The sequence below is a fragment of the Gracilinanus agilis genome, chromosome 1, assembly GCF_016433145.1.
Source record: "Gracilinanus agilis isolate LMUSP501 chromosome 1, AgileGrace, whole genome shotgun sequence".
Lineage (NCBI taxonomy): Eukaryota > Metazoa > Chordata > Mammalia > Didelphimorphia > Didelphidae > Gracilinanus > Gracilinanus agilis.
Window position 1 is genome coordinate 91,726,753 of NC_058130.1, and position 22,048 is coordinate 91,748,800.

A 22,048-nucleotide genomic window follows, 5' to 3' on the forward strand; every position below is an offset into this window, starting at 1 on the left:
GGGGGTGAGTAATACCAGTTCCAAGGCCGAAGAGTAGTAAAGGCTAGACCATTGGAGTTAATTGACTTGTCCAGGGTCACACAGCTAGTAAGTGTCTGAGGCCAGATTTAAAATCAGGGAAAATGAGTCTTTCTGTTGATTCCAAGCCTGGGCTCTTATCCACTGTGCCCTATAGCTGCCCCCACTGCCTTTTCAGGACCATTGATCATTTTCATCTTTTGCTTAGTACAGTGTCTGGTAAGCAATTAATTAATACATTTTTGTTAAAGTGGATTGAATTGAATCCCCAACTTATTTAAAGTATTTCTGTTGTATTTTCAGATATTAAAGATGGATTATCTGGCAAATTTAAAATATGTGAAAGCACTTAGTGAAGTTGTAGCAACAATAACCGTATTAGACATAGGGCTAGAAGGGACTTGAGGGTACAACACCTTCATCTTACAAGACAAATTAGATTTCTCTCAGGCTCAGAACAATTAAATGGCATAGTATACTGAAACCCAAGTCTCAAACCCATATCCTTAACCTAAAAGGACTAAAGAATGGCAGTTATTATTTGTGAAACTTTTGGAAGTCCTACTAGAGGTAGAATTCCTCTCAAGAAATGGAAAGTAAAAGTAAAAACAGCAAAATTAAGTATCCAGAGTTTGAATTGTTTGTTCCCGTTGACACTTGGCAATTGTCCTGATATCAAATAATACAGTGACTTTGGAGAATGTGGAGAATGCCTGTCTTGAAGAGATTCAACATATTTTTGGATTTTAATTTTGCAGTACCTTATAAATAGATTTGTTGTAACTAAGAGTGGTAGTACAATCAAATCTTGAAGAAAGCTCTTGCAGTAACATTTAGACAAGCTGGACTCAGCTTCGGAAATGTCCTCAGTGAAAACCCTTCATGAAAATGAGTCAGCTGACTCATGCTGTGCAGGGAGAGCCTGGGCTGGTTTCCTTTCTCAAACTGGCAGGCAGCTGTGTTTAAAAAGAAATATGTAATAGCAAAGAAAAAAGATGATTCAGTAAAGACAGGGTAAGGAAAAATAATAAGTTTGTTGTGTTCTGTTGTCTGTCCTGCAATGTCTCTGTTCTCATATTGTTGGCCTCCTACTCCTATGTTGTCCAGAATTACCTCCTAATTACAGAGCTTTCCTTTTATCCTCATGTTCACAGTTTTCCTTTGTTCCTGCTCAAACCAATATCTACAATAGTGGTTCATTTCTCAGTATGGACGCACTTTCCCCAAAGCTAGAGTCCATTTGTACTGCATTTTCACTTTTCTCCACTTAGAGTTAGATGGTTAGAATTGAGCTTTTGTTTTCAATTAGAAGCTCTCTGCTTTTGTTGACTTTGCATAAAGCAATACAGATCAACCCTGAGGTCTAGACATGAATGAGAATAAAAGTAAATTTATGAATCCTGTTAGGCTTGCCACTGACATTTGTTTTAAAGGGTTCTTTAAAATTTTAACACTGAATACTGATGGTTGATTTTACTTGTCACAGAAGATAGTAAGAAAAAGAGTTTATGTTAAAGGTTAAAAATTTACCTCTTCTGAAGTTCTCTATGAAGGTTGGTAGTGTAAGAACTATTATCCCAAATTTATAGATGAGGAAATCACCCCTCAAAATGAAGGACTTTCCATTCAGAGTATACAACATAAATATTACTAAATAAATATAGATATTAAAGAAAAGACAACTTAAATAGCTGGAGGAATATTCAATGATTATAACAAGGCTCTGCCAATATTATAAAAATGACTACTACCAAAGTTGATATACAGATTTAATGCTCTACTAATTAAACTATAACAGAGGGGCATGGTTTATGAAGAAAAATATAACAAAATTCTCAGAAAAGGGAAAAAAGATCTAGAATGTTGAGGGAAATAATACTTCCAAGCTTTAGACTATATTATAAAAGAGTAATTACTCTTCAAAACTATTTGATACTGACTAGAGAGTAGGAAAGTGGATCAGTGGAACAGGCTAGATAGACAAGGAGAAATAAAGAGTAGAATGTAATAACTCTAGTGTTGAGTAAACCTGAAAACAGAATTATCTAGAAAACACTATTTGGTGAGAATTGCTGGGAAGAATAAAAAGAATTCTGGCAGAAATTAGCTTTAGGCCAACATTTTACATCGTATTCCACAATAAATTTAAAATGGATAAGTAACCTGAATAATAAAGATCATTGCATTAAACAAAATTAGAAGATTAGCAGATTATATGTCTTTCACAACTCTGCACAGGGGTGTAAATTAAATAATTTTGATCATGTGAAATTGAAATCTTTTTGCATAATCAAAATGAATATCACTAGGATAAGAAGGAGCAACTAGATAGATTGTGTCAAGCCTGGAATCAGGGAGGGAAAAAGACTTAGACTTAAGAACTTTAAGAAAAAGACTTAAAAACAACTCAACAAAAAGGAATAAGGGTGATCGATTATGAAAGATATTATATCTCATTGAGATTTGTTATCTAAGCAACTTTTGTTAAAAAGACACTTCCCAAAATATAAGTAGTTAAAAGATATAACAAATTAGTTCTCAGAAGACTTGCCCAATTATTGACAACCATGTGAATGAGTGCTTCAGACCACTAATGATACTAATACAAAAAGCAAATCAAAACAACCCTTGAGCTTTACCTCATACTCCACATATCAAAGATAACAAAAAGATAGGATAGAAATAATCTGTGTTGGAGGGGTTTGAGGGAAAGAGGTACATTCAGGCATTTGTTGGTAGAGCTGTGAATTGGCATGTAATTGTTCCAGAAAACAGGCTGGCATTATGCAAAGTAGATAGTAGATAAAATATCCCATGTCCTTTGATCCAGGGGTTCCACTCCTTGGCATATACCTCAAGAATTTCATTGACAAAAAGAGGCTCGTTTTACATTAAAACGTTGATAGCAACAGTTTTTGGATAGGAACTGGAAACAGAGATTATGCAGCAATTGAGGAATGGTTAAATTGTATATATGAGTGTAAAAAAAAATAGTGTTCTAAGATGAACATGGTAAATATAGAAAAGCTTGGAGAGCTTTATATAAAACTGATGCAAAGGGAAGCTGAGGCATAATAACTTAACTACCGTGATATAAATAGAAAGAACAACAAGACCATCAAAAAATTGCTGCCAGGTTAGCATATCCAAGACCCCTTCCCCTGCTCTTTACAGAAGTGGTTGGCCAAGGACATCAATAACTTAAGACTTTTTTGAAATTATGGACCTTCCCCCACTCCCACCCCTTTTGGTTCTTTATTACAAAGAGGTGGCTTGCTGGGAAAAGGATACAAGAGGAAATTTAGGTAAACGTTGATCTGGATTTTGAACCCATTTTCCAGTAATCATGCTTATCTTCTTTTCCCTTGAAGTTTTTAAAAGTGGTAGTGCGATACAACAGTGCTTATTGTGTCTTTACAATGTGCCCAAGAAGTTGTTTCAGGACATAAAAAGAAATATATCCTTTAGGGAATTTATAGTTTAGTGGAAGATTCAATATGTATTTTCCATCTTGAATTGTCTGTGGCTATGAACAGTAACAGTTTTTTTTTTAACATTTATTAATATTCATTTTTAACCTGTTTACATACTTTATGCCCCTACTTTCCCCTTCATCCCCCCCCCCCCCCCCCGCTCTCCCCACACCCATGACCAGTGCACATTTCCACTGGCTGTAACATGTGTCCTTGTTCAGGGCCNCCAATGTGTCTGAGGCTGGATTTGAACCTAGGACCTCCCGTCTCTAGGCCTGGCTCTCAATCCACTGAGCTACCCAGCTGCCCCCGGAACAGTAACAGTTTTAAAAGAAAGGAGAAATGATGGTAAGCTTGAAATGTTATAGAAGTCCTCCAGTTTTTGTTTTGTTTTGTTTTTTTCCACTTCTTTGGTTTGCTTTTTTAGGGGTTCTAAAGTAAGTTCAAAGATATACCCATTGATCCCATACTTTTCTTTACATAGTATGATCCTCTATAGGGAGTCAAGCTGCATTCCTTCAGCATTGGGATTTGTTTTGCCTTCCCCTGACATGAGATCTTTCAATCATTATAAAGAACTCTAATAATAATTCACATAAAGTGCTTTCTTCTTAACCACTTGTGAAATGAGTTCCATTATAAATATTTTAACTATAAGGAACTGAAGCTTTAGAGAGGTGGAGTCACTAGACCCCAGGGCTCCTGAGTCTGGCTCTATTCCCATCTGTCACCACAACTCTGGAGATATTGAAGGATGTCTCTTTTTCCCTTTATCATCATCTTCTTTCTCCCAACACGATGTTTAAAATGCAAATAAAAAATTGAGTAGGCTTTTCAGCTGATATTTGGGATCCTGCTCTTGGTGATTCTTATTAGAAAAGGATGTCACAGGATGTCACCTTTATTCTAGTCTCATGTATTTTCATTTAAGCACTCCTGCATAAAAATTGATATTTAGAGGTTTTAATATATTGTCTCAAACTTCACCAAAAACTCCTGTGATATTAATATTATTTATCTTCATTGTGTTGGTAGGGAAACTGAGGTTTAAAGAGGTTGTCTTATCTGTGCTTGCACAACTAGTCAAGTATCACAGCTAGGGTTTAAACCCATATTTTTCTGACTACAAGTCCACAGTTCTTTCCACTATACCAAAATATATTTCAGACTTTTCTAGACAATCTACTCTTCAACTTGATTGGAGAGAAATGAGTTCTTCAAGGGTGTCAGTTTGATTGGAGCCATTTATCTTGGACCTTCTCACAATTCACCCCCTCTCCCTAAGAAAATTACCTTGGGACATATTTAGGAGAAGGATACAAACTAGATGATCAATGGTCTGGTCCAGCTTTACATACTTCCAAGAATCCGAGCAGCAAATAACCTCCATTTCTTATTTCTCAAGCCTTTTTTCTCTTCCCTGATTTATGTTACATTTAGATTGTTAGCTAAGGTCTAGAAAAACAGGCTTTAAAATGTATTTATAACTAGCATTTATGTAGCATCTTCTATGTGCCAAACATATTGCTTTTTGCAAATATCTTATTTGATCCTCACAGCAATCCTGGAAAGTAGGTGCTATTATTATCCCCATTTCAAAGATGGAGAACCCAAGGCAAATTGGTTAAGTGCCTTGCCAAAGGTTACACAGCTGGTGAGTTCAGTTTTGAACTCAGGGCTTCCTGAATCTGGGCCCACTGTTCTAGTCACCGCAACATATGTTGTCTTTATTGATTGGGAAAGAAATGGTTTTAGGGTAGAAAGTGATTTGAAAGTGGTTGTCCTTGCCTAGAAAATGATGGTTCTGAATGGAAGTGGGAAGGAGATGGATTGTTTCATCCAGGCTAGAAAATCTATCTAGCTTCTAATATGATTCTGTTCAATCCCTACATTTTTGGACAAGTAGCAAAATCCCAGGGCTACCTGTTCCATTGTTTTTATGAACTGAAGATAAAAGTTCTTTGTCTTTCCTTTTACCTGCCCTGCATACACTGGTAACCTTGTATTTGCATGTGCTAGGGATAACCACAATTGGCTACATAGCAGTTTTGTAAATGTACTTAATCATCAAATTAAATTTCTCTCTTTCTTTGTTTTCCAGCTATGGCCGCCATCCGAAAAAAGTTGGTTATAGTTGGTGACGGTGCATGTGGGAAGACATGCTTGCTGATTGTATTTAGCAAAGACCAGTTCCCTGAAGTTTATGTGCCCACAGTGTTTGAAAATTATGTAGCAGATATTGAAGTGGATGGAAAACAGGTAAGCAGGTATTCTGTAAAGAGCTATTTATTGTGTCTTATGTAAAAGTAGTGGGAAACTATAGTTTTAAAATGTACTTGCAGGCCATAGAGTAAGGTTCTTTAGGTCAGAAGAGTGGGATTAAAAGATAAAATTTAATCCCTTAATTTTTAAACAAACATTGACCCAGTCTAGGTCCATTATAAAATAGACTAGGTCAGTGATGGGCAAACTATGGCCCACGGGGCCCCCTGAAATATCTGGCCACTTGACATTATTCCTAATCTGACGAATACAACGAGTAGGATACAATACAATGAAACTTTGAAAGAGTTGCCTTAGAAACAGACTGACAGATAAGCATTTCCTTTCCTTTGGCCCTCTCTTTAAAAAGTTTGCCCATCACTGGAATAGGCAGAGACTTCCAGTGTCAAAGCAATGTTCAGAAGGAAAATATCTTAGTCTTATCCTAGGCTATTTCTAAATTATATATATTACTACCTATTCATTGATAAGATTTATATCTATCCAGTCTGGGAAATCTATCTAGCTTCCAAATTGATTGTGTTCAATCCCTGTATTTTTGGAAATTTTTTTGTTATTTTGTAAATTTGCAAATCTAGTACTACTTGTTCCAGTGGTTTTGAGAACTAAACTTTGCTTTTCCCTCCACTCTACATACCTCTCATTTGACCGTAGCTATTCCTCCAACCTGTGACAAAAGAACCAGGAATACTCCTCAAACAGAAAACTTCTTGCATTTGTTCTTAATCTTGCCATTGTCAACAGATGAGGACTTAAAGGAAGTTCACTTCTTTAGACTAAGATATTCAATGAAAATTGATCTCACAGTCAACCCATAATTTAGATTACATTTCCTGACTTACCATACCATCCTTACATTCAGACATAGCTTTCATATCCCACATGCTGAAGCTATTATCTGCAGCAAAAAAGAGCCTTTATCTTATACCTGCATGTGAGGGAAGAGAATTCATCACATGCTAGACCAGGACTTTCTGTTTGTTTTTGGTAAAATTGTATTACCATTGTATATTTTTTCCATGGTATTCCAGATGGTCATTAGATAGAGTCAATTGTTGACTAGCCAATAAGCACTTTTACGACAACTTATTATTTGACCCAAAAAAGTGTTTTTCTTACAACCACTTCATTGTTTATTAATTGATGATTATGTGTCAGGCACTAAGTGCTAAGAGAGTCACGTCTTCATTTTACAGATGAGGCGTCTGAGGCTCAAAGAGGAAAAGTGACTTGGTCTAAGTCACAGCAAGAACATGGATCTCGTTCTTATAAGTCCTCCCTCTTAGACTATATCACACTTCCTCTTCAGCTACTCTCATCCTTCCCACCTAATATTTCTTGCCATCCTGAACCTCTAAAACTACAAACATATATCCATGAGTTTAATGACCGTGAACATGTCTCCTTTCTTTTTCATTTGTTAATTACAAGAGTTCTAGTATCTCTTCTGTTACAGAGAATTTTTATGGGAAAAGCACTGGACCTAGAGACAAGAGACCAAGGTTCAACTTCTAGCTCTGTTATGTGCGTGTGACAGTTATGGTTATGTGATTCTAGGCAGTTGACTTCACCATTTATGGTCCTCAATTTCTTCCTCTGCAAAATGAGGATAATACTTGGACATCCACAAGTTTATGTAATGCAGACATACTCATGTGTACTATATTATAAATATGGTAAATCCTTACTTTGGTTAAGTATCTTCAGAGTTAGTTGCTTAGACAGGCAAGAGTTCAGAGTTGGGGGAGGGAGAGATAATGAGCCATATTATTGGGATTTCAGAAATTGTTTGAATGTGGACAGGCAAAGGAACTAAAATAGAGGTCCAACACTGATACAGGATAGTCTAAGGCTTGGGGAAATAAATCTTTTGTTTTTTTTAAACCCTTGCCTTCTATCTTAAAATTGGAACAGAGTAACAGTTTCAAAGCAGAAGAGCAGAAGAGCTAGGCAATTGGGTTAAGTGACCAACCCAGGGTCACACAGCTAGGGAAGTATCTGAAACCAGATTTGACTGACTTAGATTTTAATCATTACATGACTTGATAGGATTAAAAGCCAGAATAAACCTTAGAAATTATCTAGTTCAATTTCTTCATTTTATAATTGCAGATCAGTGAAGAAATAGGGGCTCCGAGGTGAAATTAGGTATCCAAAGTCACACAAGTTGGAATTAAGTTCTGGTCCTCCAACACCTAATCAAATATTCTTTCCAATATTCCATGCTTCCCCATAATCAGAGAGCATTGATGAGTCATTCAGGAACCATCATGAGAGATAGACTGTTCATGGTTTCTGTATGCAGACTATAGTAATAGTCAGTGTATCCTTGTACAGAGAATCATAGAATGAGGGGAATTGACTATATCTAAAAAACTATTTTCACAAATAGTTAACAAATTCATCCTTCTAGCCCAATTTCTGAGGAATCCAAATGAGGCATGGAGGCCTATTCAGACCCTAGAACTTCCTTAGAAGGGAAATGTTTTTAAGGGTAAAAAAAAAAAAAGGTAAGCAAAAGTAAGTGGGATCAAGAGAAACATCCATGATTAAAGTAGATAGTGGAAGTGGTGGCAGAAGAGAAAGTCAGTTCCCTAGTGGAGTATGCCAGGTCTAAGTTCAAGAGGGACAGTATTGCCAAGAAAACAGGATGAAAATTGCTAACAGAAATTGCTCAATTTTACTCATGATACTAAAACCTTACCTATTGGTGCTATAGGTTTGTGGGAAGTGAGTGCCTTGTTGGGAAGAAAAGAGGAGAATGCCCCTTCTCCACCCCCACAAAGAGAGAACCACAGGTCCAGATGCTCCCTGTTATTCCATCTTCATTGATCTCTGACTCAAAAATGTGCCAACAAAAAGTCTTCTTAAGGAAAATCTTTAATGACAGGAGTTGGCTGAGTTATCTAAGTTGGAAGATTAGAATATGTCATTTCCATAAGGTGCTACTCACAGCTGAGAATTCTAACATACAGTGGTTATGGAATTTAGAACTGAAAATGAACCTACCCCAACTCCCATTACCCCTGAACCCAACCAGAGGTAGTGATTTGCCCACAGTTATATAAACTAGTAAATGTTTATCAAGATTTGAGCCTAGCTCAAAATACCCTTCGAGTGTACTCATACTGTACCAAACAGGTTTATTTCTTCTGTAAAACTTGTTTAAATGGAAATGGATACATACCATGTAATAATAAATTGAGAGTGCTTTATGTTTTGCAAAGCATTTTTTTTTAAATCTCAACAACCCTCTGAAGTAGGTTCCACAGATATTACAGCCAAATGTATAGCTGACAGCTTAGCAATCTAATCATGGTCCCATTTTATGTTATATGCCATGATTAAATAGCTATTGTGTAGAATAAATAACTAAAATACTTATTGTGTTGTAACAAGCTTTTACCCTTACAGGTTTGTATTAAAAGTTGTAACTTGTTACTAGAGTGATAAGTAATTGAAGGTGCATCTTAGATTTCCCAGATTGATCACTGTTTCTGTAGGAATTACATATCCTGTATATCTGACAGTCCTAGAAAGGACCTCTAAGACATCTAAATTTCTTAGTTTATAGGAAAAGCAAACTGAGGCCCAGGATTATCTTAACCTATAGTATTTCCTGATAATATCCTTTAAGTTAACACTTTGCATAGTGCTCCCTCCCCACCATCATGGGAAAAGGTAGAAGGTCTGTCCTTGCCAACTTCAAAAGCTAAATTGCCACTGGGGGGAGGAGGATGCTGAATCTTAAATCTTTAGGACTTTTTAAATCCTCAAGGATTAATTCCTACAGCCAGGCTAAATAAACATCAGAGAGAATACCAGACCTGAAGTCAGGAAGAAATGAATTCCATGAAAATCCAGCCTCAGACACTTACTAGCTCTGTGACCTTGGACAAGTCACAACTTCTCTCCACCTTAGTTTCCTTGTCTATAAAATGCTTTATAGGATCTCAATGACCAAGTGAGGTAATATTTGTAAAAATGATTAGCCGAATGCCTGGCACATAGTAGGTCCTAAATAAATGCTTCCACCTTTAAGTCTGTGTTTTTGATGTTGTACATCAGTTTTATCCTTTGCTACAGATAATAAACCTTTTAAAATTGGAAAGAGCAAGGTGATAGAGGTCATCTTTTATGATATTCCCCTGTAAATAGAATGTCTTTATGAAATAGCTTCTTCCCTGATATAGATATGGCATAAAATAATCTGTGCCTTCTGCAGCTGATAATCTCCACAGATATACTACCCCCCGGCTCAGTTTTATCCTCAGATGAAAAAAATCTCTCCCATTAGTCTCATCAGCCCTCAAACAAGGGGGGGGGGGATTCCTTTGACTTCCTTTTCCCTTTCTGCCAGTTCCCATTGGATATCTTCTTTCTCTTTCCAACTTACTCTGTTTCTGTTGTAGCTAACAGAGACTGAAATAAGTTGTTCTAGAATTTTTCTGGCTTGAGCGTGTCGTGGAAGGTTAGGCTGGAGTATTTGTGCAAATGTAAAGACTCTTGAACTAGCTCATATTCTTTCAGCCAGTAAATTGCTATTTATAGTTCATTCAGTTTCCTTGGCAGCTCATATTTATGCTTTTCTGACTCTGCCCACTTCCCCTTCTACATTAGAGTTTAATGACTGAGTTGTAAGGTCATGAATAAACTCCAGTCATGATATAAAATTTACTTAGGCCCTGCCCAGTCCCACTTATGGACTTGGAAAATTACATAATATAGTATTAAAAAGTACTGATCTTAAATTCCAGGGGCCTAAATTCCAAGACTTTTTCTACCATTTACTATCTGTGCTCCCTTTGTTCTTCCAACCTTTCTACATAAAGGCTTTCGTCTATGTAAAATGTCACTTCACTTTGTAACCTTCTACACCCAGGGAAGCAATAAATCTTGGCAGCATAAAAAGTTTTCAACTTTTGAAAGGATCTGTTTTGTACAAATGTAAGTACTTCATCTTTCTTTATAAGTTATGGTTCTGACCTTATCTGAATAATTCTTCTATTTTATATAGGTAGAGTTGGCTTTGTGGGACACAGCTGGTCAAGAAGATTATGATCGCCTTAGACCTCTTTCCTACCCAGATACTGATGTTATACTTATGTGTTTTTCCATCGATAGCCCTGATAGTTTAGGTAAGTAACAGAGGCTTGTGGGTGGGTAAATATGTTGGGGAAGGAGTAATAATCTAATAATGTACATCTAGTAATAAAACTTCATTTGTTTGACAGTAACTTCCTGTTGAGTAAGTTGCAATGATAGACTTGTATTCTTCCGCCTCCCCCCTTCCCATTACTAAGTAGCAAGCTTCATGTACTAAGCAGTTAAAATGTCATGTGGTGAGATGTGGGCCAGATTGCACAACAGTTTGAGGGAGGGTTCATGGAAGTTAAAGGAACCCAGCTGAGAAATAGTAAGTACTTCCAAGAAGAGAAACTGCAATAACAGTATCAAGGTCTTGCCATCTAGTATGTCTACATCTAAAGAAACACTAGTTTTTGAAGCTACTATTTTGTCCCAGGAAGAAATTTCTCTGTTTCAAGAATTGGCTCATCTGATTTTTTTTTTTTCTGATGTATAATTTATAGTCGTGACATAGAGAGGCCTTTTCAAGCCAGTAAACTCGGGATAGCAATGTGAGAAAATTCCCAGTTAAGCATACAATTTCAGAACCTGAAAGTTGGTAGCTCTGGGGGAAACGGTATATTCCAAATATAAATTTATTTCACTGAGATTTTTGGTTAAAAAACAACTGCTTTTTCCCCCCAATTCACATAGCTGAATAATACTGATTTTGTTTAATGCAATTATAATACTTCCCCTTTATATATTTCTAAGTGCGTTATATCTGTTATCTCATTTGATTCTCATTAACAGTTCTAAGAAATAGATAGTATAAGTAGTCATATATTTATCTTTATACAGACAGTAAAATTCAGAGAGCAAGTCACTTTACCCAACATTACATAAACAGTAAATAGCCAGATTTGTCGCTTGAGCCCAAGGCCTTTTAGCTTCCAATTTTGCCTTGGTGTCCAAGGTGTTTTTGTTTCTGTAACTCTGTGTGTATGTCTTCCCTCTAAAGAAGTTGTTCAGAAGTAGAAAGATGTGGACAAAATATAAATGCCAAAAGAGAAACATCAGTGCATTAATAAAGTAAGCTGTAGTTGTTGAAGCATCATCATGAACTCTATTTTGTATGCTGAAATAATGTCATTGAGAACTACTGTGAGGTGTTGATTATTTTGTGTTGTGACAAATAAAGCTTCTTATCTACAAGGGAATATTTTGACATCATGGCATAATAATGCCCTTCTTGATTCTATTCTTGGGAATTAAGTAAATGTCTCAAAATTAGGGAATAAGAATAATTTGTATTTAAAGTAATTCCCCAACTCTCTTTTAGGGTTGCCGTAATGTTGCCAGAAATTAGTAACATATTCTCATCCTTCAATTGTGTCTGAAATTTATAAGGCTGTCAAAAAGCCAAACTTTCCCTGATAAACTAAAAAAAACCCTACAGACTAGAGTTAAAGGGAGAACATGGAGGCTTTGAGAACTAGGGGGTTGGAACAGACAAGGTTTTCTGGCACATTGGCCTTAAAGTAATTTTAAAATTTATTTCATTTCCCACTGTGGCAGCCAAACTGGTTCTTGTGAAAATATGTACTAAATTAGAAAACTAAATTTAAAGCTCTGAGTTGTTCGGCCATTTTTTATTTGTGTCCAACTCTTCATGACTCCATTTGGGATTTTCTTGGCAAAATACTGGAGTGGTTTGCCAATTCTTTCTCTAGCTCAATTTACAGATGAAGAAACAGAGGCAGAGTTAAGTGACTTGTCCACAGTCTTACAATTAGTAAGTTTCTGAGGCCAGATTTGAATTTATGAAGATGAGTCTTCCTGACTTCAGGTCCAGCACTCTTATCTACTGCACCAGCTACCTTTAAACACTAAGTCTACTTCAGCCAACACTTTCCCATTTGTAAATGGGAACAATAATGTCTCCACTGCCTTAACTATCTATATCTCATTGGGTGGTGGCAAGGAAATACTGAATTAACTTAAACTTTGATGTGGCTGCTTGGAAATGCCAAGAAATTAATAGTGTGTTTGTGCTGCTCAGGGGAGTTCAATTTTTGCCTTTTTCCCAAAGTATGAAACCAAAAGGATTTCACTGAATATCTGACTTCACCTTAGCAATTTAATTAGAGTTCTCTCCATAGTTTGTATGTACTTACACATTCTCATGACTCTTTATTTTTGATCCCTTCAGAAAACATCCCAGAGAAGTGGACCCCAGAGGTGAAGCATTTCTGTCCCAACGTGCCCATTATCCTGGTTGGGAACAAGAAGGATCTTCGAAATGATGAGCACACGAGGCGGGAACTGGCCAAGATGAAACAGGCATGTCCTGATTGGGGTGTTAGAATATTCCTAAGAGGAAAGGGTCTGAATATTTAGTGGACCTCCCATGAGCAGCTCTGAGCTCTTTTCTGTGGCCTCATGCCTTTTTGGCATCCTTATAGTTTAGTGGGGGGCAGGGAAGGGGGTCCTATTCTGCTCTTGACCTTTATCCATTTGGGCAAGACTGTCTGGAAGATATTCTGGGGATCCAAAGGCTCAGGAGTTGCCCAGAGTCATGAAGTAGCAGGCACAGGATTAATGGATGGATCAGCTGAACCAGACCTGTCAGTTCTAACTCTGCCATTCACTTAACACTCTTCCTTTTCTGGGCCTCAGATTATCTGTCTATAAAATATGAGAGGTCTGCAAGTCTCTTCCAGGCCCATTCTTTTGTAGTATTCTTCCATAAACTGCTACTTTCAGGACGTTGTGAGCCAAAGAATCAGGGATATTGGTGTCCTAAGAAATCTCTACTTTCATGACTTTTCCAAATAGGAATGAGTAGGATTAAGGCTATTGTGTGCTTTTTTCCTTTTGTTTTAAAAATCATGAGCCCATCGTTTTTATAATAATTCTACTCACCAAAAATGAATGTTTTTTGTTTGTTTTTATTTTAATTTTTTTTCCATGGTTACACGTCTCATGTTGTCTCCTCCTTCCCCTTCCTGGAGTTGACAAGCTATTTCCATATTATTCATTTTTGTAATAGAGTAATCTTTTAAAACCAAAACCCCAAATCACATACCCATATAAACAAGTGATAAGTCATATGTTTTCTTCTGGATTTCTACTCCAACAGTTCTTTCTGTAGATGTGGATAACATTCTTTCTTATAAGTCCCTCTGAATTGTCCTGGATCATTGCATTGCTTTTAGTGGCAAAGTCGATCACATTTGATCATCCCACATCTCCTGGTTCTGCTTATTTCTCTGCATCAATTCATGTAGGTCTTTCTAGTTCTTCTAGAAATCCATCAATTCATCATTCCTTATAGCACAATAATATTCCATCACCATCATATACCATCATTTGTTCAGCCATTCTCCAATCGAGGGACATCCCTCATTTTCCAATTTTTTTTGCCACTGCAGAAAACACAACTATAAATATTTTTGTACAAACAGATCCTTTTCCACCAAAAATGAATGTTAATAGTGGTTTAGGAGAACAGCATAGGTAGATGATTGTTTCCAACTCCAGGAATCAAATATTTATCAAGCATATCTTTTTTTTTTAAACCCTTACCTTCCATCTTGGAATCAATACTGTGTATTGGTTTCAAGGCAGAAGAGCAATAAGGGCTAGGCAATGGGGGTTAAGTGACTTGCCCAGGGTCACATAGCTGGAAAGTGTCTGAAGCCAGATTTGAACCCAGGACCTCCCATCTCTAGGCCTGGCTTTCAATCCACTGAACTACCCAGCTGCCCCCATATCAAGCATATCTGAAGGAATGCTGTAAATAAAAAGAGTTACTAGAGACCTACTTTGACATCTTGGGTCTGCTGCTTAATTGATTGTACAGCCTTGAGCAAATTACTTCACTTCCATAGGCCTATTTCATCATCTGTAAAATTAGGATGTCATACTGGATGGATTTAGTAGTCTCCAAGGTCCCTTCCAACTCTCTTATTTTATTCTGTGGCCAGGATGATGAGCTCTTGAGGCCTTTTTTCTCTTATCAGAATTGAAGTAACTGACCCAGAGGGTAAACAGCCCAGGAGACATTGAGCTCCTGAGTTTATTCTTCAATGGCTGTCTTTATATTTCAGACCAGAATTTGCCAGCCTGGGTTTTTAGTCTGTATATATTGAGGTCAGAATCTGTCCAGGAGCTTCACTCCCTTAGGAGCTGGCACTAGAAAACCTTTCCATAAAATCTTCCAATCTTAAATTAGTATCTTTATTCTCCTCATTTTTGCCAATATAAAAGAGAAGCTCTTGACACAATTTGGGTCTCTGAGGGAAATGGCTTTGAGAATGAGACCTTATAGAGAGCAGTAGATTTAGCTAATATCAGAGACTCTAGGGTCATGTCCCAAAACTCAGTTACTTCTCTGTGTTTATTCTGTCAGACGTGGCGGATAGAATACATGATCTCTTACAGCTCTATGACAATCTTTGATCCAGTGAATAACTCTGTCAAACAATTTTAATTAAAAACCTACTATAGTTTGGTAAATGACTTGGGACTCATTCTTTTGTATTTTTGTGGATGGCTTCTAGAATATGTTCTTGAGCCAGTAATTCACTCCTATTTTCCTAAAAGAATCTCTCTCTCTCTCTCTCACTCCCCACCCCCCCCCCCCCCCCCCCCCTCACTTACAGGAGCCAGTGAAACCTGAAGAAGGCAGAGATATGGCAAATCGAATTGGTGCATTTGGATATATGGAGTGTTCAGCAAAGACCAAAGACGGTGTGAGGGAGGTTTTTGAAATGGCCACAAGAGCGGCTTTGCAAGCCAGACGTGGAAAGAAAAAATCCGGGTGCCTTGTCTTGTAAACACAATGGAAAGCCCAACCCTCACTCGGTTAATTTTTGAAGTGCTGTTTATTAATCTTAGTGTATGATTACTGGCCTTTTTCATTTATTCTATAATTTACTTTAAGAGATTTACAAATCAGAAATCATCTTGCTACCAGTATTTAGAAGCCAACCATGATTGTTTAATGACAGTCTGTGTCCAACACATCTGTGCACACCAGGGTCCCTCTGACATTACTCTTAATAACCTTCCTCATTCTCCCAACCAGCACATCTGGCACTAATTCAAGGGAATTCTTAACTTCTTGCTTCTTTCTAGAAAGAGAAAAAGGTGATAACTTTTGTGAATTGGGCTTTAACTACTTTTATACCTAACACATCCTGTTGCTGTCAGCTGCAGGGCCCTCTGGGGAATAAATACAGAGTCACTTCAGAGCAGGACTTCTTACAAGGCTTTTATTGGTATAGCTCTGGGGTATTATTTCAATTGTTTGAAAGTGGGACCAGCCAAAGATGGCGAGTCCCCATGCAGCTGTGGCAAAGCTACAGTTCTGTGGTTTCATGTTAGTTACCTTAGAGTTACTGTGTAATTAGTGCCACTTAATGTATGTTACCAAAAAATAAATATATCTACCCCAGCTTAGATGTAGTATTTTTTTGTATAATTGGATTTCCTAATACTGATATTTGTTATCTCTACAGAAGGTCTCTTTGGGTTTTTTGTTTTTGTTTTTGTTTTTTTAAAAGAAAGTGCATTTGAACATAAAGTCAGATGGAAAAACATTTAAAATCCCTTTTTGTCAGTTTCTCCAGTGAACGACAGCCATTAGCAGTTCTTTTCTGCACAACATAACCCAGTGTCCGTCCCTGTCCCTGGAGCTGGGCTTAGTGAATGGGGATTTGGTTCCACCCCCAAGGCAATGTGATGGTTCAGAAATTGGGATGATATGTCTGAACTCAAGTTGCAACATCTTGGTATATACAATGTTTCTTTATTTCTTACTCTTACAGTGGTGGCTCCCCTTATCTCCTAGGGGAGCTTGCTACCTATTCTCTTTGTTGGTGGCCAAAGTCCCCCTTGGAACTTCTCATTCCTCTCCAGCTGACTAAACTTTTTTCTGTATCAGTTAATTTTTTTCCAACTACTAATAGAGAATAAAGGCAGTTTTCTAAATTTCCTGTATCCTGGTGTTTGTCTCGATCACTCCCTAGGTTAGCAGTAGTAGGGTGAGGGGGGTAACCCAGGACTTCAGTGTCTTAGTGAGTCATTTAGAAAAAACATTGAGTCTCTCCTGTGTTTGAAATATTGAGGAGCATCCAGGTGTCTCAGTGAATAGAGAGCCAGGTCTAAAGAAGGGAGGTCTCAGGTTCAAATCTGGCCTCCGACACTTTATAGCAGTGTGACTATGGTCAAATTGTTTAACCCTTATGGCCTTGCCCTTACCACACTTATTCCTGGAAACCAAGACACAGTATTGATTCTAAGATGAAAAAGTAAAGTTTTTGTTTTTGTTTTTGTTTTTGTTTTGTTTTTTAGGAAAGAAAGAAATATTGTACTGATCAGCATTTAAAGTAAGGCACGTTTTGTCATCATGGAGTTTAAGAAAGTAGAGACTCTTGACACCAATAGGAAAATAACTACTATACCATTGTTAGATAAGAAGTACATTAGAGTTACAATGAAATACTTCAGAAGGACTTACTAGTTGGTAAACAGTTGGGAACTATTGAAGCAGAGTAATATGACTAGATGTATTAGCCTAAGAAAGATTATCTAGCATTGACATGAAGGGCCAATTTGAGAAGGAAGTAATAAGACTGGTAAGGAAGGTATTATAAGTCTGAGTAGCAGGTTATTGGAATTTGTATAAACATAGGAGAGAAAGAGGCAACCTCCAAAGGGCCTAAATTGCTGATTATATTGGGAAGTGGGGGAGAAGGAAGGAAATTATGAGAATAAGACTTGGGTATTAGAGACCAGCTGGCCAGAGTCCATCTTCTAGGAATTTAGGATGATATTTGTGACCAAGATTTACAGGAGATGTTTCCCACTGAAGGCTAACTAATGAGGAAAGATGTTTAAACAGAAATGATCATATTCCCCCATTCCACTAATATGATTGCTTCCATTAAGAAACAACATGGGGCAGTTAGGTGGCTTAGTGGATAGAGAGCCAGGACTGGAGTCAAGGCCTCAGATACTTCCAAGCTGTGTGACCTGGGCAAATCACTTAATCTCTGTTGCCTAGCCCTTCCTGTTCTTCTGCCTTGGAACCAATGCATAGTATCAATTCTAGGACAGAAGCTTTAAGAGAAAAGAAACAATATGGATTCTACTTTTGCCAGCTTTTTCTGGCTTATAATTCATCCCTTACTCATGTCCCTGATGATTAATAATTCATAAAATAGCAGAACTAGTCCTCGATGTCAAAATTGATGAGACATCCTCCCACATCATCCAGTTCACATCACTTTTACTTCATTGTCTGGCAATGAGGGCTCTACCATGAAGGTAATAAAATAAACTTGAAATTTATTGAAGGCTGACCTGTCAGTCATCATAGTTCATAGCTCACACTGGTTTTGTTCTTAAGCTCCTCTTCTTGGTTCTGAAGATCAGTGTGGGGATAGTATTGTCCTACCCAAGACATGAGAAAGGAAAGAGATGGAAAGTGCTTTGTACTGTTTTGACTTATCTATAATCAACCCACCCTACATTAGAGCTAAATTCTTGTGATTGTGTTGTCCCCGACAGGGAAGGGACAAGTGGTTGCTGGGTACTAGAGGTGGAAACAAAAGATGATGTGTTCTGAATATAGACTTCAAATCCTTTCAGGTTAAGGTGTGATTTTATTTAAATTCAGTAAGCATGTCCCTACTCTGTGCAGAACACTATTGATCATGAGGAGAGTTAGATTAAGGAAGATAATCTTTGTCCTTAAGGAGTTCATAGTCTAGTAGAGGAGTAAGATAAAGGGCTGTCCTTATCATCTCCCTGCCTGTCCCATAGGCATATCAAACTTATGTACAAAATTGACTTCACTTCCCCACCCACCCCCTCGGTTGCCAGATCTTGCCATTTCTACCTCAATAACATCTCAAATCTGTTCCCTTATTTTCTATATGCCTATCACCTTAGATCAACCGCTAAATCAACACTAGCCTGGACTACTGCAACGGTCTTTTAGTCACCTTAAGTTTGTTTTTTTTTTAAACCCTTGTACTTCAGTGTATTGTCTCATAGGTGGAAGATTGGTAAGGGTGGGCAATGGGGGTCAAGTGACTTGCCCAGGGTCACACAGCTGGGAAGTGGCTGAGGCCGGGTTTGAACCTAGGACCTCCTGTCTCTAGGCCTGACTCTCACTCCACTGAGCTACCCAGCTGCCCCATCACCTTAAGTTTTTTCCCCTATTCCAATTTATCTTACACGCTTCTGCCAAAATTATTTCTCTCAAAAATGTAAGTCATTCCCCTGCTCAAATTATAGTGGCTTCCTATTCTAGGATCACAAACGATCCTCTTTTTAGCTTTTCACAACATTCCTTTCCAACATTATTGTACATCACTCCCTGTCCACTACACTCCTGACCTTGCCACTTTTCCTCATCCATAACATTCCATCTCCAGTCTCCATACCTCTGAACTGTTCTCCATGTGTGAAATGAAGCCACCTCCTTTCCACTTCTTAGTATCCCTTTATCTTAAGTTTTGCTCAAGTGAGAGCTCCTAGAAGGAACCTTTCCTCCTTTTCCAGCCCACCAGGTGCTAGTGCCTTCCCCACAAATACTTTATCATATATACATATGTACATATATCTCCTAATAGAATACAAAGACTTATTTTGTATTAATACCCCTGCCATTTAGCATCAGACTTGGAACACACACACACACACACACACACACACATAGTGATGTTTGTTAACTAATTGGTTGGAAATAGAATTAATTTTTCCAAATAACTGAAATTGAGACTCAGAGTATAATTTTTTCCCAAACTTTTTTGTTAAGTAAGAAAGCCAGGCTTTGAGCTGGATTCTTCTGACTCAGTTCCATACTCTTAACAGAGGATCTCAGAGTTGGAAGAGACCTAAAGCCATTTAGTCCAACTTGTAACAACAATAATTCCATCTACATCAAATAAAAGTGGTCATCCAGACTTTGTTCAAAGACTTCCATGAATGAAACCCAACTACTCAAATCATTCTTAGACTTTTCTTGGAACCACCTTGGGCTCAAATAAGTGAGGTTTCATCTTATCTGTCCCTGAGCCAGTCCTCAATTCCTAGATATTTCCAAACTCTGTCACTTTGGGTGCATTCCCCTTTTTGCTCCCTTTTATGTATTGTCTTCCCTCATTAGAATGTAAGCTCCTTGAGGTTGAGGAATATCTTTAGTACTTAGTTTAATGCCTGACAAATAGTTAAACAACATAATTTATTCATCATTCCTTTATGCTTTTCAATTATCTAATTGGTAGGAAATTTTTTCTTATCTCAAGTCTAGATTTCTTCTTGGCAACTTCTATCTCAATTTGTTTCTTTGGGGCCATCAGCAAACTTAATCTTTTCTCCATATGATAATCCTTGAAGTTATCTTCCATGACTTCTCACACTATAACCTCTTCATCTTCCTTCACCAAAACTTACATAGCATGAACATGAGTATCTTGCTTGCCCTGCTCTGGCCACTTTAGTTTATTACTCCTTTTCTAGGATATGGTACCTCATACTCTAAATGTAGTCTGACCATAACTGACCAAAGAGGTCTTTATAGCAAGAGAACCTGGGTTCAGAGCCCAGCTTTGACCTTGGGCAAGTCACATAACTTCACGGAGTCTGGGTTTCCTTTCTATAAAATGAGGAAATTGGACTAGGTTCCTTCCAGCTCTAAATCTGTGATCCTAATATCCTAATCTTGAACATCTGAATACTTTTAACGTGGCCTAAAATTATACTAGCTTTCTTGGTCACCATATTGCACGACTCAATGAACTTGCATTCCACTAAAATTTTCAGACAAAATTGGTACAGCCACAACTTCCCTTCGTTGTACTTCTGATGTTGTTATAAAAAAAAAAAAAAACTTGCCCAGGGTCATATAGCTAGGAGGTATCCCAAGCCAGATTTGAACCCAGGAACTCCTCCCATCTTTAAGCCTGGCTCTCTGAGCCACCTAGCTGCCCCTTCTAAAGTTGATTTTTGAACTCGTGTAAAGATACTTCATCTTACTCAATTTAGCCTAATGGTCTAGCTTGTCAAGATCTTTTTGAATCCTGTTACTTATTTCATGTGTCATCCATCCCAGCCTTATAAACATTTACATTTTTGGTAAGCATGTCAACTCTACCTTCAAATCACTGATAAAAATGTTAAATAACATGGAATAAAATAGTTTGCTGAAGTTCTCCACTTCTCACCATACCTACTCTTGCAAAAACCTTAAATTCATTCTAAACTGAATAATGATCAAAACATCTTAGAAAAAGCAATAGTGACTCCCTCCCAAAAATTACACCAAAAGCCCATGGACAATGGGAAAGGGGACACTATCAGCCCAGATCAACAAGCCCAAAGTAATCAGAAATGGGTTAGACAACTATAACCTGCAGTACTCTTATTAAGGAGGCAGCAAGAGTGGAAGATTCCCCTGAGAAAGCGCTGGGGCAAGGGATAGGGAGGGGGAGTCACTTGGAATCCCTGTAGCAGTAGTAGCAGCAGCAGTGTGCTTTTGTCAAACCAATAGTAAAGTTAGGTAGGATCAGATCACCCCAGGGCTTAGGGGTCCCTAGCACCTTGTCCTAAGATGAACATAGAAATCTCTGGAGATCCGGTATTCTGAATCTCAAAGATCAGAAGAGCGAAATCCTCTGAGGAGGAGGTCAGTACAGGGAAACCAAGGGATCTAGGGGAAGACCAAACAGCTAACCACCCTACCCAAGCGTGAAACTCCAATTCTGGAACTAATGCTAGAGAAATAAATAAAGAAGAAACCAGTCTTAAATTATTGCAAATCTAGAGATCCCAAGAAGGAAAAAGTATAACAACAGTAAGCAGAGACTCAAAAGGGAAAAACAGATTTTCCACAAAGTCCACAGGAATACCTCGAAGAAATGAAGAAAGAGGTTATATTGAATATAAGATCTGGAGGAAAGAATTGGAAACAAAATAGCTTAGAAGAAAAAGTGGTAAACCTTATCCATGACTCCCTGAAAACTAGAATAAACAGAAATGAGTGACTCCATTAAACATCACAAAATGGTAGAATAACATCAAAATATTTTTTAAAATATCACAAAACACCTGGAAAATTAGTCAAAGATAATTAAGAGTCATTGGAGGGGGCAGCTAGGTAGATCAGTGGATTTAGAAACAGGAGGTCCTGG

The 22,048-nt window shown here is 37.6% G+C and overlaps 1 protein-coding gene across 3 annotated transcripts in view; it reads left to right on the forward strand.

Moving 5' to 3' along the window:
- Positions 1–16,838, forward strand: part of RHOA (ras homolog family member A) — a 61,972-nt gene extending 45,134 nt beyond the window's left edge. For all 3 annotated transcript variants that reach the window (XM_044678603.1, XM_044678671.1, XM_044678526.1), the window contains 4 exons: positions 5,593–5,750; positions 10,792–10,912; positions 13,054–13,184; positions 15,509–16,838. In XM_044678603.1, coding sequence (XP_044534538.1) covers positions 5,595–5,750; positions 10,792–10,912; positions 13,054–13,184; positions 15,509–15,682 — 582 coding nt within the window. In that variant the 5' untranslated portion in view covers positions 5,593–5,594 and the 3' untranslated portion in view covers positions 15,683–16,838. The remainder of the gene's footprint in view (positions 1–5,592; positions 5,751–10,791; positions 10,913–13,053; positions 13,185–15,508) is intronic.
- The last annotated feature ends 5,210 nt before the right edge of the window (positions 16,839–22,048 follow it).